This window comes from Ruditapes philippinarum, unplaced genomic scaffold (assembly GCF_026571515.1).
Source record: "Ruditapes philippinarum isolate M1 unplaced genomic scaffold, ASM2657151v2 ctg4807_1_1_1_1, whole genome shotgun sequence".
NCBI lineage: Eukaryota > Metazoa > Mollusca > Bivalvia > Venerida > Veneridae > Ruditapes > Ruditapes philippinarum.
This window is the reverse complement of record NW_026852392.1, coordinates 172,370-198,806: the sequence shown is the minus strand read 5'-3', so window position 1 is coordinate 198,806 and position 26,437 is coordinate 172,370. Positions and strand designations below refer to the sequence as shown.

The following is a 26,437-nucleotide window of genomic DNA, read 5'->3' as shown; positions in this document are numbered from 1 at the left end:
AAAAACGGTTTCCGATCAATAACTAAAGAACCTTAAGGCCTAGGAACTTCAAACTTGGTATGGTGATTGGTCATGATTAGTAGATGACCCCTATTGATTTTGGGGTCAAAGGGTCAAAGGTCAAGGTTACATTGACCTTGTAAGCAATAACTGTTTCTGATCAATAACTAAAGAACTTAAAGGCCTAGGAACTTCAAACTTGGTATGGTGATTGGTCATGATCAGTAAATGACCCCTATTGATTTTGGGGTCAAGGGGTCAAAGGTCAAGGTCACATTGACCTTGTAAGCAAAAACGGTTTCCGATCAATAACTAAAGAACCTTAAGGCCTAGGAACTTCAAACTTGGTATGGTGATTGGTCATGACCAGTAGATGACCCATATTGATTTTGGGGTCACAGGGTCAAAGGTCAAGGTCACATTGACCTTGTAAGCAAAAACGGTTTCCGATCAATAACTAAAGAACCTTAAGGCCTAGGAACTTCAAACTTGGTATGGTGATTGGTCATGATCAGTAGATGATCCCTATTGATTTTGGGGTCAAGGGGTCAAAGGTCAAGGTCATATTGACCTTGTAAGCAATAATGGTTTCTGATCAATAACTAAAGAACTTTAAGGCCTAGGAACTTCAAACTTGGTATGGTGATTGGTCATGATCAGTAGATGACCCCTATTGATTTTGGGGTCAAGGGGTCAAAGGTCAAGGTTACATTGACCTCTTGGGTAAAAACGGTTTCTGATCATTTACAAAAGAACCCTTAGGCCTAGGATCTTCAAACTTGGTATGGTGATCGGTCATGACCAGCAGATGACCCCTATTGATTTTGGGGTTAAGGGGTCAAAGGTCAAGGTTACATTGACCTTGTAGGTAAAAACGATTTCCGATCAATAACGAAAGAACCCTTAGGCCTAGGAACTTCAAACTTGGTATGGTGATTGGTCATGACCAGCAGATGACCCCTATTGATTTTCGGGTTAAGGGGTCAAAGGTCAAGGTCACATTGACTTTGTAGGTAAAAACGGTTTCCGATCAATAACGAAAGAACCCTTAGGCCTAGAGACTTCAAACTTGATATGGTGATTGGTCATGATCAGTAGATGACCCCTATTGATTTTGGGGTCAAGGGGTCAAAGGTCAAGGTCACATTTACCTCTAAGGTAAAAACAGTTTCCGATTAATAACTAAAGAACCCTTAGGCCTAGGAACTTCAAACTCGGTATGGTGATTGGTCATGACCACTAGATGACCCCTATTGATATTGGGGTTAAGGGCTCAAAGGGCAAGGTCACATTGACCTTGTAGGTAAAAATGCTTTCAAATCAATAACTTAAGAACCCTTTGGCCTAGGAACTTCAAACATGGTATGGTGATTGGTCATGACCAGCAGATGACCTATTTTGGGGTCAAGGGGTCAAAGGTCAAGGTCACATTGATGTTGTATGTTAAAACGGTTTCCGATCAATTTACTAAAAACGCTTAGGCCTAGGAACTTCAAACTTTGTATGATGATTGGTTGTGACCAGCAGATGACCCCTATTGAGTTTGGGTCAAGGGGTCAAAGGTTAAGGTCATGACCAGTAGATACTTGATAACCCTTATTAATTGTTTGATCACTGGGTCAGAAGTCATGCATAATAACCTTTTCACATGACTAATTGGCTGCTGATAGGGGGCATTCATGTTTTACAAACATATCTTGTTGATATTGAAACGCTTGTATTCGATTAGCCAATCAGATTTTGTGCAATGTGTGACGTTCATTTGTTTATTGTCTGTGTAAGGAATTTTAATTTTTAATTAATCAAATAAAAGGATTTAATCATGATTTTCAGATGTGACAGTTTAATTATTATGTTAAAATGTATTTCTTTTTTAACTTTTGTTCATGAATAGTACAAAATTAATGTAATTCTATATGTTGAGTTACATGTTTTAGGGTTCCGTAAGTCAGGGCTCGAGCTAGTGGGCGATTCGGGCGAAATAGTTGCCGAATTCCGCCTGACTTCGCCGACATCCTACATGAAAGCGAAGATGAAGTCGCCCGATTTTATTGATCCATTATTGAAAATTACCAACAATAACTGTGAATAACATGTTGTGTGTGTTTGCTTTGTTTACTCTCGCCGCCGGAAAAAGGGACTGTCATGCATCTCAATCAACGCGTAATGTCATTAATCCGTTTGTTTACCAACATGTCATAAAAGTCTAATTAACAGACGCTCGAGGAACAATTAGACTCCGCCCACGGTGAGATTACCGATACGTGCGAGAAACCAATCGTAATTCACGTTTTAATCGAGGCGACATTATTTAACCAATCGTTAAATCGCTAACATAGAACTACCTGTAACAATTATTTATGATGGACGGATCAAACGTCAATTAAATTTTCACTATCGAATGATTGTCAGAATTAAGAGGACCGCTAGACATATAACTGTAACGGTAATTTTAAATGAAAGTTATGATAACCTTTTTTGTCGATGAGTTAAATTTGATAAAATTAACGGCGTATTACACTGTATTTATTACAAATGAAGTGAAATTAAAGATCGTTTCTTTCGTTATCTACTTTTATTTTCTTTACAACATAAGTGAATATGAATATAATGTCCGGCGCAAGCTTTTTAATAGTAAATCAGAAGGGAATAACTGTTAATCCACCCATGATATGATCCATGATAGGAATCAACTATGGCTTTTTTATCTTCATTTAATGCAATGGTTGCATTACATGATACTCATTCTCATTACTAAAATGTTTCAAACTACTTTTAAACAGAGACATAGATAACAATAGTTATAATAATAGCTATCTATGTCTCTGTTTTAAATTAAAATTGAATATTCTGTTGTAACACAAATCCAATTAATTTAATAAGATATGTACATTGAGTCAACATAATTGCGATAACATACAATAAACATCGATAAATGAATCTCCTCACTTCTCCCTAAAGTCTCCCCACTTCTCCCTAAATCAGCTGGAGGGAGAAGTGACTTCTCCCTAAATTTTGAACCTAGCTTGAGCCCTGCCGTAAGTTAACTTTTTCTTGCTTAACATGCTATGGGTTTATGAGCAATTACGAAATGACATTGTGTTGCCAAGACGTAAAGATATCTCAAAGCAATGTCATATTTATAGGACTAGTTTAAAGATTGACTTGACTGATAGAATATTCACTGTATTTAGAATTTATCTACATAATATTAATTTAAATGAAAAACAAAATTTTGATAATTGCTTGTTTGTCATGTTTGTTTTGTTTTTTGTTTCCTTTGATAAATTTTCACTCTCCTTTGCTGTAAGTTAACTTACAAACTTAAATGCTTTAAAGTAACTGTTTATCTTTTGCATGATTACAATGTTGCTGTATAATTTCAGAAATGAATGTAACAAAGATTCTTGTGTGCTGCATCCTCTCAGTATGTGTACCTGGAGTGTTTATGGCGCCCCCTAGAAATGTTATTCAAATGGAGGAAAATAAAGTTGACAAAACAACTTTAAAACTCGAAATAAAACCTCCAGTAGAACTACCTCCTCAACAAAACAATCCAAATGATCAGTTAAAACTGGTCCAACAAATACAACCAGTCCAGCAAATACAACCAGTCCAACAAGCTCAACCAGTCCAACAAATACAACCAGTCCAGCAAATACAACCAGTCCAACAAGCTCAACCAGTCCAACAAATACAACCAGTCCAACAAATACAACCAGTCCAACAAATACAACCAGGCCAACAAGCTCAACCAGTCCAGCAAATACAACCAGTCCAACAAGCTCAACCAGTCCAGCAAATACAACCAGTCCAACAAATTCAACCAGTTCATCATGCAAATGATTTAGAAGAAAAATCTAAAGTTTTAAATGCCCCATCTGAGAAAAGACTTTCTGTAGAAGAACTTAAGCCAGCAGATCACCTTGATGCTGTTAAACTGGAACAAGATGGAATGATTAACAAAGATTATAAGAAAGAGATTTTTATAGGTAACCACGAGGAAATTGAAGATGAAAATTTAGAAGTTGCAGAATCTAAGCTGAAAGATGTGTTTGCTAAGTAAGTAATAACAATAAGTGATGAAGAGTATATAATTTATAGATAAAAGTTTTTGAAGAAAGAAGTGAACCTATTGGTTAGCTTGGATGTTGATCTTTGAGTAATCATTTCAGTTATCAAATTTAGCACTGGCGCCAGTGAAAATTAGTTTGGGCCTGTAAAAGTATTAAGAAAATTTAGTTAAATTAATAGAAGAATAAATTCAAAACTGGAATTCAGGCTAGTAAATTTACTGACTGTCATTTTGTTAAAGCAGCATGACAGGCTCCAGATTCATGGTTTATTTTTATACCCCCCCCGCACAACAAAGTTGTAAGGGGGGTATACTGGAATCAGCTTGTCCGTCCGTCCGGCCATTGGTTTTTTCTTGTCCGCCCAATAACTTAAGATTCCTTTGACCCTTAGTCTTCATATTTGGCATGGAGGTTAGTCATGATTAGTAGATGACCCCTAATGATGTTGAGGTCACTAGGTCAAAGGTCAAGGTCACAGGGGCCGTGACTTCAAAAAGCTTGTCCGCCCAATAACGTAAGATTCCTTTGACCTACAGTCTTCATATTTGGCATGGAGGTTAGTCATGATAAGTTCATGACCCTATTGATTTTGAGGTCACTAGGTCAAAGGTCAAGGTCACAGGGGCCTTGACTTCAAAAAGCTTGTCCGCCCAATAACTTAAGATTCCTTTGACCCACATTCTTCATATTTGGCATGGAGGTAAGTCATGATTTGTAGATGACCCCTATTGATTTTGAGGTCACCAGGTCAAAGGTCAAGGTCACAGGGGCCTTGACTTCAAAAAGCTTGTCCGCCCAATAACTTAAGATTCCTTTGACCCACAGTCTTCATATTTGGCATGGAGGCAAGTCATGATTAGTAGATGACCCCTATTGACTTTGAGGTCACCAGGTCAAAGGTCAAGGTCACAGGGGCCTTGACTTCAAAAAGCTTGTCCGCCCAATAACTTAAGATTCCTTTGACCCACAGTCTACATATTTGGCATGGAGGCTAATCATGATTAGTAGATTACCCCTTTTGATTTTGAGGTCATCAGGTCAAAGGTCACAGGGACTTTGACTTCAAAAAGTTTGTCCACCCATTAACTTAAGATTCCTTTGACCCACAGTCTTCATATTTGGCATGGATGTTGATCATGACTATAAGGTAACCCCTATTGATTTTGAGGTCACTGGGTCAAAGGTCAAGGTCACAGGGACCTTGACAAAAAAAAGCTTTTCTTCTCAATTGCTTAAGAATGTCCTGTCCGCAATGTATTGATTTTGACATTTCCACATTTGAAGCATGTAGAATACATAACTTAGCAATGCACTGGCTTAGTAACCTCAGATTTGGCAGGGAGGTTGTCCTTGAGCTCTAGATGGCCACTGTTGATTCTGACAAAGTGGTATGCGGGGGTATTCACGCCATGATAGTGGCAGTTCTTGTTCATGAAAATTTTTATAGTGTGTTAAAATGTTAACTATTGTAAAGGGAACTAAGAAAGTTGCCAAAAATAGATGAGAACATACATAAATAGCCCTTACTTGACTGGTCACCCATAGAAATATGGTGATAAATACTGCCATTTATTACATGCTTTTCGGTGGTTTATAGAAATATATCAGTGTAATAAAAGCTGTTTTAAACAGTGAAATTATCAATTTGATAATTTCACTGTTTTGAATATTTGAGCCTGTTACATTGTTTCAGTTCACAGTACTGGAAACCAACATAATGATGTGACGTCATAACTGACGTCGCGTTTTATTATTTTTTGGCACGTTTTTCAGTTAGTATTATATACTAAAAAGAAAATTTGTTTTGTTCAGAGTAAGACTGAAATATATTTTACCTTGTGGACACCAAAAGTTCTTATTAGTATCAGTCAATGATTACATCTATAGAACATGTGAATTTTTGTGAATATTTTTACTTTACTTTCTTAGTACTTGTTTCTCAAGGTGGATTTTCTTGAAATAATTTGGCTTATCTGGTGTCATGCACATTTAAAGTTCATTTTTTAAGAAGATGTAAAAGCTATTAATTTCAAAACCAGTATTTTCAAAACAGTAGGCCTTTTGAAGCCAAGGGGTAGATATTCCTTAAATTATGTTTTGTAAGGTTATTCGCCTTTCATAACTAAAAAGTATTTTTGCCCTGGTTGGCTATTTTGTAATGGTCTGTTTCCTTAGAAACCATCAAAAGGCTTAGAATTTTGATTTTTTGTGTCGCCTCTATAGAGTAGTCTGTCACAAAACTTGTCCAGACTACTCCCCAGAAAATACTCAGATGCAATTTCATCCTAACTTTACAGGAATGCTCAGTATTAAGTCTAGTTTGCATTTTACAGTTCAATGAGGTTTTGCCAGTGTTATGGCCTTAAATAATTTGTTTGTGGCGTCTTCAAAGTAGTGGCGACATACAGGGATCACTTCTTCTGTCTGTCTGGCCGTGCAAACATATAGATACTTATGGGGCTATGGGATCAATATGTAACAGTAAATTTCCTTTGACGCTATTCATTCAGTATATATTTTTATGTGGCTACTTTTTCTCTTACATTGGCTAAAAGAACGATAGAGAGAACATAATATAAGAATGGCTACTTAGATACCAAACTTTGAGCTTATTCTTCTGTCAGTTCTTCACAAAATTTGCCTGGCTACTCCTCAGAAACTACTGGTGCAGTTTCATCCAAACGTTACAGGAATCATCAGTCCAAAGTCTAGTTGTGCATATTTCTCTGCATTTTTTTGGTTTAATGATTCTTGTAAGAGTTATGGCCCTTTAATGATTTTATTTTTAAATTTTGTCTGGACTACTCCTTTTTAACCACACTTATGCAATTTCAATGAAACTTTACAGGATTGATCAGTAGTTCAAGTACTTAATACATATATTACACAGGTTTTCTGCTTGAATGATTTTTGGATGAGTTATTGCCCTTGAATTAAAAAGGTCCTGACTTCTCAGAAACTACTGGTGCAATTTCATCCAAACTTTACAGGAATGATCAGTACTAAGTGTGGTTATACATTATTATTATTGTCAGTATTTTAAAGTTCAATGATTTTTGTCAGAGTTACGGCCCTTTAATGTTTTATTTTTAAAGATTGTATAGACTACTCGTGTTAAACCACTAATCCAATTTCAATGAAACTTTACAAGATTGAGTAGAAGCTCAAGTATTACACAGGTTATTAGCTTGAATGATTTTTGATAATACTTAATGTCTATACATCAGCCAGTTGTATTATTATACTCCAGACACACAATGTGGAGGGTGCTAGAGTGGAATGACTGTGTCCTGTCCATCAGTCATACTGTCTGTCTCTATCACGTTTGCCCTATAAACTCTTTTCTCCTTGAAAGACTTTCTTCAAACATGGCTTAAATGTTCACTTCTCAAGGCATTGTGCAGAACCCATACAGTATTTTTGCCAGCTGAAGGTCAAGGTCAAATGTCAACACTATATATCATATACTCCTTATTTCATCACTCAGCTTAAATGTTCACCTCTACAACCCCAAGGCTGGTTCAAAGTCAATTATATGTGACAATTTCATGTTAGCTTCTTAAATTCTTTACCCCTAAAAAAAATCACATTAACAGGGCAATGGCGCTGCTTTGCTACTAATGTCAAGGTCATACACTGAGATGAAATGTTGGACAAATTTTCTTGACTGCTCTATAAATGCTATACCTTGGCCTGCTATACACCTTGAAGGATTTTCTTTAAATATGGAATTAATGTTTACCTTAATTAAAGGTTATATGCTGGACACATCTTTGAACGTCAGATGTTTGGCATTTTTGAGTCTGCATAGATATATATGAGCCGTGTCATGACAAAACCAACATAGTGAGTTAGTTTGCGACCAGCATGGATCCAGACCAGCCTGCGCATCTGCGCAGTCTGATCAGGATCCATGCTGTTCGCTATCAGTTTCACTACTTGTAATAGGGTTGATAAGCGAACAGCATGGATCCTGATCAGACTGCGCGGATGCGCAGGCTGGTCTGGATCCATGTTGGTCGCAAACGCATTACGTTGGTTTTGTCATGACGCGGCTCATATATAATTGTACACTCTAAAAAACTTTCTCCTTTCTTAGCTGAAATGTTTACCTTCAAAAATATTGATGAATAGACTTACATAATGCATACATAGAGAATTATATGTAACAAAGACGACAGGTGTATTGCTCTTTCCTTTGACAGCTGTAGTTATACCCCCACAAACAGCTGTAGTTATACCCCCACAAACAGCTGTAGTTATACCCCCACAAACAGCTGTAGTTATACCCCCACAAACAGCTTGTAGTTATACCCCCACAAACAGCTGTAGTTATACCCCCACAAACAGCTGTAGTTATACCCCCACAAACAGCTGTAGTTATATCCCCACAAACAGCTGTAGTTATACCCCCACAAACAGCTGTAGTTATACCCCCACAAACAGCTGTAGTTATACCCCCACAAACAGCTGTAGTTATACCCCCACAAACAGCTGTAGTTATACCCCCACAACAGCTGTAGTTATACCCCCACAAACAGCTGTAGTTATACCCCCACAAACAGCTGTAGTTATACCCCCACAAACAGCTGTAGTTATACCCCACAAACAGCTGTAGTTATACCCCCACAAACAGCTGTAGTTATACCCCCACAAACAGCTGTAGTTATACCCCACAAACAGCTGTAGTTATACCCCACAAACAGCTGTAGTTATATACCCCCACAAACAGCTGTAGTTATATCCCCACAAACAGCTGTAGTTATACCCCCACAAACAGCTGTAGTTATACTGTAGTTATACCCCCCACAAACAGCTGTAGTTATACCCCCACAAACAGCTGTAGTTATACTGTAGTTATACCCCCACAAAACAGCTGTAGTTATACCCACAAACAGCTGTAGTTATACCCCACAAACAACTGTAGTTATACCCCCACAAACAGCTGTAGTTATACCCCCACAAACAGCTGTAGTTATACCCCCACAAACAGCTGTAGTTATACCCCCACAAACAGCTGTAGTTATATCCCCACAAACAGCTGTAGTTCCCCACAAACAAAGTTTTAGAGGCAGATATAGGAGTCATCTTGTAGGTCGGCTGGTCATCTGTCCATTTCATGGTTTCCCCGAAGATAGCAAGAATCATATGTAACAGAGATGATGGGTGTATTCATCTCCTGTGACAGCTCTAGTTTTAAGCTCGCCTGTCACAAAGTGACGAGGTGAGCTTTTGTGAATGCTTTTCGCTCGGTGTCCTGAGCTATTTGGCATAAAACTTCTTCTAGCGAGTTTGTTCAAATAAAAGCCCTGTGGTCAAAATTGGTCAGCCCTGGGGGTCAGTGATTTTCATTCTTCTCTTAAAACACCCAAAGAGTTAGAGCTTAGATATTAAGCATGAAGCATCTTCTAATAGGTGTCTACCAAGTTTGTTCAAATAAAAGCCCTGGGGTCAAAATTATTTTTGTACATGGAGAGTTTTTATATTCAGGTGAGCGATTTCAGGGCCATAATAGCCCTCTTGTTTAACTTCTCATAATCTGAGTACATGTTTGATATCCTTGTCTTTTTTATATTATGTAAAATTCTTGTTGTATAAATTTAAAGTTTAGATACATGTTTAAAGGGTAGATTCAGATGGTAACAATAAGCTGTGTATAGATGAACTACAAGATTGGATTGTCAAGAAAACTCTGGAACATTTTAACGAGGCATTAGAGGAGAATGATCACATATTTAGTCATATGGATCCAACTGGACGAGGTTTGATATAGTTTTAAATACTTTTGGGTAACAAAATGAAATAAGCAGAATAAGCATAAGATATGCAGAATGTTAATAATTAACTGTTCAATTAACTTGATTATAATGTCTATATAACACACAATTATCATGTTGTTCATATTACTGTATGGTATCTGGTCATAAATATTGTTTGATAAGTCATGCCAGAAACACTACATTCATGCTTAAATTATCAAGGATGAAAAACTAGGTCTTTTGTGGAAATTCAAGTGTGATTATATCTTTTAATTAAAAGTCATGGCTAGAAGGACTTCAGTGATATATAGGTATAAATAAATGTATATAGCAGGGCTATTTTTCACAGGTTGGGGAAGCAGCCATGCCCTTAAATTTATTTTTGGGAAAAAGTACACGGTAAATTTGCAAAGGGGGAAATAAAAACTTGATGTAAATTCAATTTTTAAGAATTTTTCTTTGGGGAAGCAACTATATATAATGGCCCCTGCTATATAAGGGGAAAAAAGCCCTGGCTAGGTTAAGGTTGTATGGCAAACAACTGTTCAAATTCAGCCATATAACTTGTAGAGAATCATTAAACAAATTTACAATACATCAAACTTAATAAAAGGAAAATATTTCATTAATTGCCAACAGCAGTGTATATGATTCATATAAACATCACATTTATCCAATGAAAAGTGATATTATAAACTTAAGTATTATAATGATAGATAAATACACATCAGAGTAGGGCTGGAAGGTGATAATCAGCCCGCAAAATGAATAATGACCCCAAAGGCCCTTCCTTAATTTTGTTTAGGTATGTATTTTGTTATATAACACAGGTTATTTTGTTATATTACAATACATTTCAGAGGTTATCTTGTGATATAACCATACATTTGTTTCTGTATGTTTACAGGTTATGTTGAATGGAAGGAATACTACATTCATTTCTTATTAGCTAAAGGATATCCAATTGAAAGAGCTAAAAGACATGTACAAGACTACGATGAGATTGAGCTAGATTATGAAGGTATGACATCAACATTGTAAAGACATTTAATATATGAGCGCATCACAACAAAACCAACATTATGGGTTTGCGACCAGCATGGATCCAGACCAGCCTGCACATCCGCGCAGTCTGATCAGGATCCATGCTGTTCGCTATCAGTTTCTCTACTTGTTATAGGGTTTGTAAGAGAACAGCATGGATCCTGATCAGACTGCGCGAACTGTGACAATTATGTTGGTTTTGTCCTGACGTGGCTCATATGTACAATGTATGATTAATATAAATTTTTTCTATATAATTATACATATATCTCCTCATTTTTAGCTCAAATATTCAATAAGAATAAGTAGAGCTATCATAGTTACCCGAGCGCCAGTGTCGGCATCGGCGTAACCACTTATGTTAGAGTTTTTGTAACACCTCAAATGTTTTCAAAGTCCTTCGGCATATGGGTTTGAAACCTACCACACTTGTTTACTATCATGTCCCCAACCTGTAGACAGGATGAGGTTATTCTATCAAGCATTTTGACCCTTTATGCCCCTCTGTGGACTAAGAATTTATGTGAAAGTTTGCGTACCACCTCTGATATTTTCATATTTCATGAACATCTTGCTTTGAAACAAGTTGAAATTTTATACACTTCTTTGAGAGCATAGTAGGACTCCCTCCAAGGCCTATAACATGGAATTGAAAAAAAAAATTGGCCCTTTTGTGAACTTTGAAAAAATTTACGTTATCAAGGCTCTTTTACTATCAAGCACTAAGAATAGTGGAGTGTGCTGTCCTTGTTGTAAATCATGCTATGCTGTCTTAAAGTGACATTATGCCAATGTGTGTAGAATGGTGAGTGCACAAGTAAAAGTCAAGATAGCTTTAAATTTTTCCTTATTTGTGTTCATTTGCAAGTTTTCGAGGCAAATTTCTTTAAATATCCTTTCAAAATGTATCGGAATTCAATCTTTAGAAAGATTAGGGCTGTCCTTCTATAATGTTGAGGTAGTTTTAACCTTGACTATTCGATAAGAATAAGTAGAGCTATTGTAGTCACCCGAGCGCAGCGTCGGCGTAACCACTTATGTTAAAGTTTTTGTAATAGTTCAAATATTTTCAAAGTCCATTGACATATGGCTTTGAAACTTTGCACACTTGTTCACCATCATGACCCCAACCTGTAGACAGGAGGAGGAAACTCTATCAAGCATTTTGACAGAATTATGCCCCTTTTGCGACTTAGAATTTATGTTAAAGTTTTTGTAATACCTTAAATATTTTCCAAGTCCATTGACATATGGCTTTGAAACTTTGCACACTTGTTCACCATCATGACCCCAACTTGTAGACAGGAGGAGGTAACTCTATCAAGCATTTTAACAGAATTATGCCTCTTTTGCGACTTAGAATTTATGTTAAAGTTTTTGTAATACCTCAAATATTTTCAAAGTTCATTGACATATGGCTTTGAAACTTTGCACACTTGTTCACCATCATTACCCCAACCTGTAAACAGGAGGAGGTAACTGTATCAAGCATTTTTTTTTACTATCAAGCACTAAGAATAGTCCAGCGTTGCTGTCCTACCGACAGCTCTTGTTCAACTTAGAATTTACGTTAAAGTTTTTGCAATAGTTCAAATATTTTCAAAGTCCATAGACATATGACTTTGAAACTTTGCACACTTGTTCACCATCATGACCCCAACCTTTAGACAGGAGGAGGTAACTCTATCAAGCATTTTGACAGAATTATGCCCCTTTTTCGACTTAGAATTTATGTTAAAGTTTTTGTAATAGTTCAAATATTTTCAAAGTCCATTGACGTATGGCTTTGAAACTTTGCACACTTCGTCTTGTTCACCATCATGACCCCAACCTGTAGACAGGAGGAGGTAACTCTATCAAGCATTTTTTTTACTATCAAGCACTAAGAATAGTAGAGCGTTGCTGTCCTACCGACAGCTCTTGTTATATTTTATCCTTCACGTTTTACATTATCAATTAATAAAGTCAATCTTTTTAAATGTATTGCTTATTCAGCTCAACTTGACAAAGAAAAAATTAGCATAATGTCACATTGAATGTTATATTGTGCACAGTATAAATTATAGTTAGTATAACGGGACAGGCGCTTTACTTTATATAGTAATTTGTACGTTTAGTCTACAGATGTGTTTGTAATGTCTGTGAAACACTACATATAGTATAGATAGTATAACCAAAAATAAAATCCTGGTATACAAGGATATATATTTTGCACCTGGGGATTTATTTCCATGCTGACATCCCTTACATGAATTATAGATTCTTCCAGATAGTATTTTGATACTGACACACTTTATTTATTATATATTTTTCCATATATTATTTTTATGTTGACACCTCTGACACTACTTATAGAATTTGCCAGAGTATATTTTGATGCTGACACCCTTTGCACTACTTATAGATTCTTCCAGGTATTATTGTGTTGCTGACACCCTTTGCACTACTTATAGATTCTTCCAGATATTATTGTGATGCTGACACCCCTTGCATTACTTATAGATTCTTCCAGGTATTATTGTGATGCTGACACCCTTTGCATTACTTATAGATTCTTCCAGATATTATTGTGATGCTGACACCCTTTGCATTACTTATAGATTCTTCCAGATATTATTGTGATGCTGACACCCTTTGCATTACTTATAGATTCTTCCAGATATTATTGTGATGCTGACACCCTTTGCATTACTTATAGATTCTTCCAGATATTATTGTGATGCTGACACCCCTTTCACTACTGAAATATCTTCCAGATTTTGGTGCTGACATCTCATATACTACTCAATTATTCTTACCAATTATAAGTAGGCAATTTACTAGCTGACAGTAGGGAGAGCATCAAATTTATAATCATAGCGACACTGGATTGGTCCTTGAACAATGCGTAATTTCTCTATAACAATTGATCTACGACATTGACTGATTGAGTCTAGTTGACATTTGTCTCTGTCAGCTGATTAAGAATCATGTGGGATCAGTAGTTTGTCACTTACAAATTGGTAATTACTAGTTTGTTATCCATAAATGTCTGTTATGTGGATCCATCGCTAAGGTATGTTTGAAAAAAAAAGTTTAAAATTCCAGAAAAACAAACAATGATGGACAGGACAGTTATACATGTACAAAACAAAACAATACAATATAGTACAATACAATACAGTACCAGGGTTCTCACTAGGACTTTAAAACATGGAGTCCATGGACTCCCAACCCTGAAAAAGTTGGAGTCCAAAAGCACGTCGCAATTAATATGTTTATAGATTAGTCATTCAATGCTCACAATAGCATTGCTGATATTTTGAATCTTCAAGAGACTTTCAAAGTTTATAGTTATTCAAAAAAAATTCTGAATTATTGTTTTGTTGTTAATATTTATTATGAAATTATTTCATTATAATGCATCAACACATGGAAATCGTTTTTTTTTTTTTTTGTGTTTTTTTTTTTCACATTTATACCAAATCAAATTTTATTCTGGTTAAATAAGTCCACTCTAAAGACAAAAAGTTTATATTTGTAAAAAAAAACGTAAATGTATATAGGCAGCGTTTAGCGGAATGAATAGGAAAATCGTGTACAGCTTCACACAGTGTGTAAGAGATTCATCCGATCGACAATTATTTTAGCAAATATCTTCAAAAGGGGGCAAATTGAAGATCGATATTTAAGATTTAATGTTGATTAAATAATAAAAGAACAGTTCATTCACGTGTTTGGATTGGAAACTGAGAATTTTTGCGAAATTTTAGGGTTTCTGGCGAACGTGAAATCGCCGATGTTCGGGATCAATTTTCGGATCAAAGAAAAGCATATGTGTATTTTTGTTTGTTGTCTTGGCATTTCGGCACAATATCTTAAATTCTTAATACTCTTGTAGAACGTTTTTGCAAGAATGAAACTAAAGCAAAATTGTGCCTAGAAAACGCCGAAAATATTCGACAATCATTCAAAATTACACTCATTTGTAATTTGAGAAAACAGTCTTTAAACTTGCGGCGTAAAAAGTCGATAATTTTATCCTTTTGTCGGTAAAATTTGCTAATTTCCAATCAACTGTTGATCAAAGATATAAAATTATCACCTTGTGTTATATCTGGTAATTACATGTAGGCCTACAGCGCGTGTATACATTAGTCTGATCACTATTGCGTGATAATGATCGGAATCGTTATCGCTGATTGGCTAATCGCTTCACGGGTCGATGTGCATAGGACCGCCTACCTATAGACTGACACGCGCTGACGTATTTGTGTATTTGTGGTTGTAAACAATCGGTAATTTTATGCGTCCCCAGGCAAAATTAAGCGTACGTGGAATCCTTGCTCTGAAATATTTGCGTCAATCTGTAATAAATATGCGTACCGGGACGCCGAAATAAGCGTCCCCGAGAACCCTGAGTACAGTACAGAACAATTCAGTGCAGTACAGTACAGAACAATACAGTACAGTACAATACAATACAGTACAATACAGTACAGAACAATATAATACAGTACAATACAGTACAGTACAGAACAATACAGTGCAGTACAGTACAGTACAGAACAATACAGTACAGTACAATACAATACAGTACAATACAATACAGTGCAGTACAGTACAGAACAATACAGAACAGTACAGTACAATACAGTACAATACAATACAGTACAGAACAATACAGTACAATACAATACAGTACAGAACAATACAGTACAGTACAGCACAGTACAATACAATACAGTTAATACAGTACAGTACAATACAATACAGTTAATATTGTACAGTACAATACAATACAGTTAATACAGTACAATACAATACAGTACAGAACAATACAGTACAGTACAGCACAGTACAATACAATACAGTTAATACAGTACAGTACAATACAATACTCTTTATTGGTAAGTCAGGTTACAAACATGGTAACAACATGAGGATATATATCAGTACAATACAGTGGGAAAATAGTGGTGTTTTTTCTTATTTTCTAATAACATGTATAAAATAATGCACTTATAATGAAATCATTGAGTCACTGCTGTAGGAACTGAGTACAGTTTCATGTAAGGTATTTGACTTCAAACCCGCTGTGGGTTCGAATCCCTTCAAGGACTTTGGATTCTTTCATGTTAGGAAGCTATCCAGCTAGCTTACGGAACGTCAGTGGTTCTACTCAGGTGCCGTTCGTGCCTGAAATAATGCAGGGAAGGGCACTTGAGGTCTTCCTCCACCAGTAAAGCTGGAATGTCGCGATATGACCTATACTGTGTCGATGTGACGTAAAACCCAAAACAAAAACCAAAAAATTATTAAATCTTTCAGAGAGAGAACAGTTGATCAAGTATAAGTTTAAATGGACAGATGCAGATCAGGCCCCAATGGACAACAAGCTGACCAAAGATGAATTCCTGGCCTTCAGACACCCAGAACAAAGTGAACAAGCCTTACAGAACATGGTTAAAACCATAATGGAATCACTAGGTAACTATGGCAACATGTTTGATGCCAAATTAACATTGTTATTGTTGTGATTATTTCAGCACAAGATCAAATTAGTAGATACCAATATAAATGGATGGAAATGGAGGGTGAAAGTTACGATAACAGGCTGTCTAAATTAGAATTCTTTGCATTTCGGCACCCAGAGCAAAGTGATCAAAATATTCTGAAAATGGCTATGTCCGTTCTAGAGACGTTAGGTAGGAAAAACAAATTATCAAACAAACCCTTTAACCTCTGCTACAAGTAGAACATGGGATTTGTAGAGCTTTACCTTTAGATAGAAAAGCAACAAATTATATAAAGGGAAAGAATTTGTTGTTCTATGTTTTATTTTATATTATATTATTTTATATTATAAATCATTGGTAGTCTTAGCTGTGTAGCATTCATTTCTTTTAGATTGACCTTTTATTTGCCTTTGATAATTTAATAAATGGATTGCCCCAATTTTTACATGGGGTATACAACTTCCCTGTATTAAGATAGATCCCGAAATAAATTAATTTGTCAGCATTGGCAATTTCTGTGTTGAAACAGAAGCATAAGACTGTGACAGTTACTTTATAAGTACTTTTTTCTGCGGGAACTTTATTTCTTTATTTTATCTCTAGGGTTCATAATGGCACTGCAGATTTTAAGTCCGCAGAAAATTATGCCTTTTCCCATGTTAATGTCCGAATATTTCAGCTACCGGTATTGGTTTGTTTGGTATTATAGTTTGACGGCTGTTATTGTATTGGCTGTTGTTGATGGAATATATTATATAGTTTGATATTTATATATTGAATATTACCTTTATCATAATGAAACAAAGCTAATTGTCAAGATAGATCAATAGGTAGGTAAATTTACACATTTTTATTAATATGTAATGCAACAGCTGTCTATATTTTCAACCTGGCAACAATACAAGTAGAGGATCTAAATCAATAAATGTCATATACACCTTGGCCTTACATTTATCCTTTAAAGTTCAATTTACTTTTACATATAATATGTTGTTGCTGTACTTTCTCTCATGCTTAAGGGATTGATGCCAGATGTGAAATATTTTAGTCGTGCCATGACAAAACCAACATAGCAGTCTGATCAGGATCCATGCTGTTCGCTATCAGTTTCTCTACTTATTATAGAGTTTGTAAGCTGACAGCATGGATCCTGATCAGACTGCGCTGATGCGCAGGCTGGTCTGGATCCATGCTGGTCGCAAACCCATTATGTTGGTTTTGTCGTGACGCGGCTCAAATATGTTTGTGTATAACACGGCTCATTTGTTCTTTATCATCATCACATTAGTGATATAACAAAGTTTATAACTTTTATGCCTTTACCCTCACCCATGCTTTAATCTTTGAAATTTCATATAGAAATTGTTTGTTTTTACTTAATCTTCTTTTTGAAATTAATATCATTACATTATATATTTTTGAGTAAATGTTTGAACTCGCTGAGATGAATTGCATGCCTAGCTTATATAGTAATAAAACAACAAATCTGTATTTCTACACATAAGGTATCTATTCTGACAATTTAGATGAAAAGAATTATAGAGAAATCTTAAAAAAATCTTCTTGTCAAAATCCACAGGGTTTAGAGATTTGATATTTCATGTGTGACATGATCTAGTGGTACTCTACAAAATTTGTGCAAGTTACATACCTAGAATAAAAAGGGGCCCAGCCAGGAGGCTCATCAGTTTTATGACGAGTAATAGAGAGAAATCTTAAAAAATCTCCATGTCAAAATCCACAAGGACTAGAGCCTTGAAATTTGGTTTGCGACATGATGTAGTGGTCGTCTACAAAGATTGTTCAAGTTATGCCCCTATATACACTGTCACCAAGGAAAATTGTGTGTAAAATTATTTCAAAATTGAATCAGTGGTTTTGATGTTGTTTAAATGTGTTTTTTTTCTCTCTAATATTAGAGGATAACTAGATGATCTTACATACCAAATATCAAAGCACTAGGTCTTTTGATTTCTGAGAAGTTAAATTTTTAAGATTTTCATAAATTACTCTAAATAAAACTAGTAGATGGTTTATTTTACAAGCCACCCTTTTATTAACAATTTTATAGAAATAAAGACAAACTTTCCATACATTAAAATAGAGAAAATGATAGTGAAGATATGGGAGACATATTAATATAGTTTTTGCAGTGTTCATCTGGTTCATTATTATTGTCATATATTGATGGATTTTTAAGTAAGTTGGTAAAAACTTGATCCACATTTGAGCCATGTCATGACAAAACCAACATAATGGGTTTGCGACCAGCATGGATCCAGACCAGCCTGCGTATCCGCGCAGTCTGATCACGATCCATGCTGTTCGCTATCAGTTTCTCTACTTGTTTTAGGGTTTGTAAGCGAACAGCATGGATCCTGATCAGACTGTGCGGATGCGCAGGCTGGTCTGGATCCATGTTGGTCGCAAACCCATTATGTTGGTTTTGTCGTGTTGTGGCTCAATTAGACAATGCGTCTCACACAAGACACATGTCTGAGGCTTAAGGTGACAATTTGATTCAAAGCAAATTTTTATTTTGAGCTCAATTTTTATTTTTCTAATAAAAAAACATGTTGTTGTTAATGTTGCTGTTGCAAATTATCGAAATTCGTTTGACTTTGCTTTTATTGGCTTTGTTTTTTTATGAATAGATTGGTTTAAGCATGTATTTACATTATGTATTATGAACAATATTTACACAATACATTTTGGATTTGGGCAGAAAGTTATGAAAGCTTATGAGTGTCGTCATAGTGATACTTGAGCACAGCTACCTTAAGGACAATGTTTTAAGAAGACAAAACTCAATTTGAACTTGACTGATAAACTTGACGTTGAAGGTCATATTATTGTAATTTCACAGTTATTAACTAAAATTGGCTATAACTTTGTAATTAATGAATGGATTGTCTTCAATTAGAACAAAGCAATCGTTGTGACAAGACATTGATTTTGATTGATTGACCTTGACCTTAATTTGACGTCTACACTAAAGGTTAGTTAAGTGTATTTTGCTAAAATTGACCATATCATTGTTAAGGTATGACCACCTTTATGCATGACCTCCACTTTGAAGAGTATTCAAATGGGTTAAAATTGCTGTCAACGGCACTCATGGGTTCAAACCCCAGAAGGATCAACTTTTTTCTCTTTCTTTTTTTTTCTGTTTACATTATTTATGTATCTGTCAGTTCCCTTTTGGAGCAGGTTACAGGTTAAACAATGATTGTATGCTCAAAAACCTCTTAAATATCTTGAAGAAAAGTTAAAGGTAGATATTATACTTGTCACATTAGATCAGAATGGCAACAAAGTATTGACAGAGGAAGAATTTGTTTCCCTACCACTGGGTGATGTTGATGATGAAGAACAGAAAAGACTCGACAAAGAGTGGCAGAAAGAACGAGGAGAGGAATTTAGAAATCAGATTGACTTTGATCATAATGGTGAAGTAACTATAGGTGAATTAAAGGTAAATGATACACCAGACTTTTGAGCTCGACTATTCGATAAGAATAAGTAGAGCTATTGTAGTACCCCGAGCGTCGGCGTCAGCGTCGGCGTAACCACTTATGTTAAAGTTTTTGTAATACTTTAAATATTTTCAAAGTCCATTGACATATGGCTTTGAAACTTTGCACACTTGTTCACCATCATTACCCAAACCTGTAAACAGGAGGAGGTAACTGTATCAAGCATTTTGACAGAATTATGCCCCTTTTTCGACTTAGAATTTATGTTAAAATTTTTGTAATAGTTCAAATATTTTCAAAGTCCATTGACATAAGGCTTTGAAACTTTGCACACTTGTTCACCATCATGACCCCAACCTGTAGACAGGAGGAGGTAACTCTATCAAGCATTTTGACAGAATTATGCCCCTTTTTCGACTTAGAATTTATGTTAAAGTTTTTGTAATACCTAAAATATTTTTCCAAGTCCATTGACAAATGGCTTTGAAACTTTGCACACTTGTTCACCATCATGAACTCCAACTTGTAGACAGGAGGAGGTAACTCTATCAAGCATTTTGACAGAATTATGTCCCTTTTTCGACTTAGAATTCATGTTAAAGTTTTTGTAATACCTCAAAATATTTTCCAAAGTTCATTGACATATGGCTTTGAAACTTTGCACACTTGTTTACCATCATTACCCCCCAACCTGTAAACAGGAGGAGGTAACTGTATCAAGCATTTTTAGCTCGACTATTCGATAAGAATAAGTAGAGCTATTGTAGTACCCCGAGCGTCGGCGTAGGCGTCGGCGTCGGCGTAACCACTTATGTTAAAGTTTTTGTAATAGTTCAAATATTTTCAAAGTCCATTGACATAGTGCTTTGAAACTTTGCACACTTGTTCACCATCATGACCCCAACCAGTAGACAAGAGGAGGTAACTCTATCAAGCATTTTGACAGAATTATGCCCCCTTTTTGGACTTAGAATTTACGTTAAAGTTTTTGTAATAGTTCAAATATTTTCAAAGTCCATTGACATATGGCTTTGAAACTTTGCACACTTGTTCACCATCATGACCCTAACATGTAAAGACAGGAGGAGGTAACTCTATCAAGCATTTTGACAGAAATTATGCCCCTTTTTGGGCTTAGAATTTACGTTAAAGTTTTTGTAATAGTTCAAATATTTTCAAAGTCCATTGACATCATGGGCTTTGAAAACTTGCCACACTTGTTCACATTCATAAACCCAAACCTGTAGACAGGAGAGATAACTTCTATCAAGCATTTTGACAGAATTATGCCCCTTTTTGGACTTAGAATTTACGTTAAAGTTTTTGTAATAGTTCAAATATTTTCAAAGTCCATTGACATATGGCTTTGAAACTTTGCACACTTGTTCACCATCATAACCCCAACCTATCAAGCATTTTTTTTTACTATCAAGCACTAAGAATAGTCGAGCGTTGCTGTCCTACCGACAGCTCTTGTTTTTACTATCAAGCACTAAGAATAGTCGAGCGTTGCTGTCCTACCGACAGCTCTTGTTTCTAACACAATTTATATATATATTATATTATATATGAGATACTGCCTTATTGCTTTTGACAAATTAAATGGTATAGATCTATATGTTATGAAATGGTATAGATCTATATGTTATGAAATGGCATATATCTATATGTTATGAAATGGTATAGATCTATATGTTATGAAATATTTTTATAAAATTTATCAGCAGTAAAATTATAATGGTTCCATTATTATATTATATGGTTGATTTCCAAAAAAGTTGTAACATAGAATGTCTCTGTTATTTTACGCACATGAATGATGTACCTTAACAGAATAAAATGTTCTGGAACATTATATTATTTGGCTATTTTAAGTAGGGTTTTATCCGTTTAGCAATGACTTTGTGCATGTGTCACTGGCTTGAAGGCAATTTAGTGCCATTATTATTTCATACAAACAATTTTAAAGTATTCTTTTTTAAAATCCAAACAATATTTTTAGCATCAGACCTATAGCTTTATACACAAGATTAAATTTCAAATAAAAGATAAGACCAGATGTTTAATATTGACAATTTTCTTTAGTCACCTGTTTCAATCATCTTTTTACCCTGGCAACAGAAGGAAAATAGATGTTTTTCACATAACAATTATTACCTCCCCTGGCTGCCATTTTTTGGGGTCACTCCCAATATATCATTTGCTTAAGATAAGAGGAAAATCTCATAATTCTATCATCTTTGTAAGAACTGGAAAAAAATCTTGTACACATTGATGCTGTAATTATATTTTGCTGCATATGTATGAAAGAATTTAACAATTCACATAGATAACTTTTTAAAATTGACTTTTTTTCTTCAAATTTTGTCAATTATATTATTTAAAATTTTGATCCCCAAAATTGCTATCACATTTGGCAAGGGAGGTAAATATTGTAAAGATTGGAAACTATACAATATTGCCCAAAATTAGTTACCAAGGGTTCACAATCTTTAAAGGCACATCATGACTAAACATGAAAAGATTTTTCCTACTTCAGAAAGGGCAGACATGAGTTTTATAACATGAAAATAATAGTTAAAGAGTTTTTTATGCTTATCACATGAAGAAAGTAGCACTTAAAATGAAATCATTTGAGCCACGCCATGACAAAACCAACATAATGGGTTTGCAACCAGCATGGATCCAGACAGTCTGATCAGGATCCATGCTGTTTGCTATCAGTTTCTCTACTTGCTATAGGTTTTGTAAGCGGATGCGCAGGCTGGTCTGGATTGATGCTGGTCGCAAACCCATAATGTTGGTTTTGTCGTGACGCGGCTCAAATCATTTGTAATAAAAGTAGCAAAATGTAAATTAGTATTTTGACTTCCTTACAAAATAACACATTACTATAACTGCACTAATTGTCAAAAGGCAATGGAAACAAAGTTTTCATAGTTCAGGTAATTGGCCAATGGGTAGCATTTTTGACACAGGACACCAACAGTTAAAACTTTTTGAGAAATAAGAAAGTATTTTTGGAGCATACTGGGCCTTTAAGCACTCAGTATAAAGCGCAGTGAGTTCTATGAGTTGAATAAACAATAAAAAATCTTTAAACTACAAGTATAAGAATATTATTGATAAGGAGAACTACATGTATGTTTTCTGTATGGTTGTAGCGCTACATAGATCCTAGAAACCCCGACAACGCCAAGTCCGACACAAAGATTCTTCTAGAGGAGATGGACGATGATAATGACAAATGTCTGTCATGGAAGGAGGTCGAGAATCACAAGGATATGTTCATACAGAGTAAAATCGTCAATGTGCGCAGAATACTTCATGATGAATTCTAAAACTCTTTTACAAACTTAACTTGACCTACTTAAATTCTGTCGAAATCCACTCGTAGACAATATTTTACACAAATCTGGGATTTGTATGTATAAGAACTTTTGTATGTTTTAAGAGATACAGTATATTGATTTAAGTTCTTATTACTGTATATGATATTTTAAACATTTATAACAGTGGGAGTAAGGCCCATTTACTGTACATGGGAAAAGGTTTTGTAGCTGTGTGCCTTTGAGAAATTTAATCAGTGACTTTATGGTGATATCAGACCAGTTAAAGTTTGTTACACAAATTAAAAGTTTAGTACTGTATTTGTTATATATTATGTTATGATAATGTTATTAATGTTGTTAGTTGTTAACATTATCACCATCAAGTGAGTTTTAACAATGATCATGTGAAACAGTAAGCTATTAAAAAAAACATTTTGACATAATTTATGTTACAAGACATTAGATATGAAAATAAAGAGTTGTAGAATTTTTGCAACACAAGGATTTGAACAGAAAAAATGTAGGGGTTAAAGGTACAAAAGCCACAATTGCTGAAATTATAAGAACTATACCAAAGTATTGTAATGGAACCAAAGGACCATAATTGAAAGAAATCTGTACATTATCTAAATTTCTATTAAACAATGCAGTGTAAAGGCAAACAGAAAGGTACATGCATCAATAGCAATTAATTCAAAATGTTTTATTCCCTACTAATTCATAAAATCCATTAAAGGTCAATAACATGGAGGGTAAAGAAAAAACGTGATAAAAGTCTAGTTTAAGAAATTTCTCTAGTTATGCTTTACTCTCATTGAAGGCTTTAAAGAATTTAGATATACAAGCGTGTTCTATACCAACTTAAATCAGTTATAAATTACATGTAGTAAAGCTGACCGTTTTGATGGCTTACCTTTGTCTGGGGTTAAATTAAGCCTGTTAATGTTGAGACTGAATGTACCCGTGTGACCAGTGCTGACCAAGACTGACCGGCATGTGTGTGACATCTGATTATGATCCGTACTGTTGGCCATTTATTCAATACTTATTTTGAAATTTTACCTAAAAATGATGAATGGTTTTGTCTAGATTAAAAGATGGGCAAGTCAATTTTAAGATATTTAGCATGGTAAAGGTCAAATACAAAATTTTATTCAGTTATAGAAAGCTGAATATATCTCGATGTTTGTAAATCCATTGGTTTTAATTAATATGTAGTTACCATGACTTGAAATTAAAGTAACAGAAACTAGTGACAATAATGTGGGAATCATTATCTTGGTTTATTATAAAACTTTGCTGTAAATGTAACACAGATGAGCCACGTCACGACAAAACCAACATAGTGGGTTTGCGACCAGCGTGGATCCAGAACAGCAGTCTGATCAGGATCCATGCTGTTCGCTTACCAACTCTATTACAAGTAGAGAAACTGATAGCGAACAGCATGGATCCTGATCAGACTGCGCGAAACCCACTATGTTGGTTTTGTCGTGACGCGGCTCAGATGTTCTAAATTTATATATAAATGGTTATAAAAGTGGGTTTTGATTATATATGTATTTGTTTTGAGGGAATAATTTTTCTTGTTTGTACAATTCTTTGGTAAAGCTTTAACATTTGAATTTTTTTTTTTTTTTTTTTTTTTTTTTTTTTTATATAAATTAGAATGATGAGAATGAGTGTCTTAATTGACTCCACTGATTTTTTTACCATGATGGGACTAAAAATAAGTTTGGAGATTTATGTTCAGTTAAACTCAAATTAATTAGGCTAAGAATCACACTTGATGTTGATTTTCTATTTAATCCTTAGTACTTTGTTTTATTATCATTTTAATATCTTTCTATTTCAAGTTCTCCAGGTGATCTATGTTTATGAAAGATTTTCAAATTTAAATGGTCGTAAATTCTATGTTTATGAAAGATTTTCAAATTAAATGGTCGTAAATTCTATGTTTATGAAAGATTTTCAAATTTAAATGGTCGTAAATTATCTGTTTGTCAGGTCTCTTAATCTTTCATCTCTTAAATTTAGTCCTTAGATCATTAGATATCAAAGTCCCTTATTAGTTAAGTGCAATGTTTTCACAGCAATCAAAAGTATAAACTTATCAGGATGTTGATTGCATTAATTGTCCTGGTTTATGACACAATGGATGCTCGGAAGTCCCTAATTTAATGTTTATTCTGTACCTATTCTAAAAATTCATTTTTATTTCCTTGATAAATGAATTTATTTAAATACAATTAATAAGACAGTTTTTAATACTTGGACAATTTTAAACGATCAGAGAAGATATACATGTACTTTTACTGTATATGCCAATTTTCATGACCACTCAGAGATTTCTATGTTGTCATCATGATGTTATGTCACCAAAATTTTTGTATAATTGCGGTGACAAATTTGTTTTTGTGTTTTGTTAACATTCCATTATACCTTCACAATGCATTGTAACATATCAAACAAAAAATGTGATTGTTTTTGTAAGTGCAATGTTATTTTTTTGTAAGCTCATGTTACCTCATATGAGATGATATGATATATCAGGATCGTTGTCTGTCCGTTGTCTGTCCTTTATCTGTCTGTTGTCTGTCCGTTATCTGTGTGTAACATTTTTGTTTCTTTTATAGTAAAGCTCAGTTTATTTTGAGTTGAACCAAATTTGCACAGACATTGTATATAAACAGTAAATGTAAGTCCTTTTCCTTAGCCGCCTTAAGTGCATCGTCCGAAGCCACGGTACACATTTGTATATACTGTCTATCAATAGTGGTAAACAGTAAATAGCCTGGGTTATCAAGGATGCCTTAAATGATCAGATGTGTTGAACGGATATATCGCTGCACTTAATGTGTTACATGGCCTGATAGCGGATATATCGCTGCACTTAAAGTGTTACATGGCCTGATAGCGGATATATGGCTGCACTTAATGTGTTACATGTCCTGATAGCGGATATATGGCCTGCACTTAATGTGTTACATGTCCTGATAGCGGATATATGGCCTGCACTTAATGTGTTACATGTCCTGATAGCGGATATATGGCTGCACTTAATGTGTTACATGTCCTGATAGCGGATATATGGCTGCACTTAATGTGTTACATGTTTCCTGATAGCGGATATATGGCTGCACTTAATGTGTTACATGTCCTGATAGCGGATATATGGCTGCACTTAATGTGTTACATGTCCTGATAGCGGATATATGGCTGCACTTAATGTGTTACATGTCCTGATAGCGG

General features: G+C 34.9%; 1 protein-coding gene across 2 annotated transcripts in view; it reads left to right on the top strand.

The window, feature by feature from the left end:
* LOC132758884 (45 kDa calcium-binding protein-like) overlaps positions 1 to 26,174 on the top strand; it is a 31,478-nt gene extending 5,304 nt beyond the window's left edge. Inside the window, exons 2-7 of one of the 2 annotated variants that reach the window (XM_060750602.1) lie at positions 3,387 to 4,062; positions 9,702 to 9,838; positions 10,743 to 10,856; positions 16,408 to 16,566; positions 19,677 to 19,852; positions 23,018 to 26,174. In XM_060750602.1, the coding sequence (XP_060606585.1) occupies positions 3,389 to 4,062; positions 9,702 to 9,838; positions 10,743 to 10,856; positions 16,408 to 16,566; positions 19,677 to 19,852; positions 23,018 to 23,194 (1,437 nt within the window). In that variant the 5' untranslated portion in view covers positions 3,387 to 3,388 and the 3' untranslated portion in view covers positions 23,195 to 26,174. Of the gene's footprint in view, positions 1 to 3,386; positions 4,063 to 9,701; positions 9,839 to 10,742; positions 10,857 to 16,189; positions 16,349 to 16,407; positions 16,567 to 19,676; positions 19,853 to 23,017 lie in introns of both variants that reach the window. The other variant, XM_060750595.1, reaches the window with a different exon arrangement.
* The last annotated feature ends 263 nt before the right edge of the window (positions 26,175 to 26,437 follow it).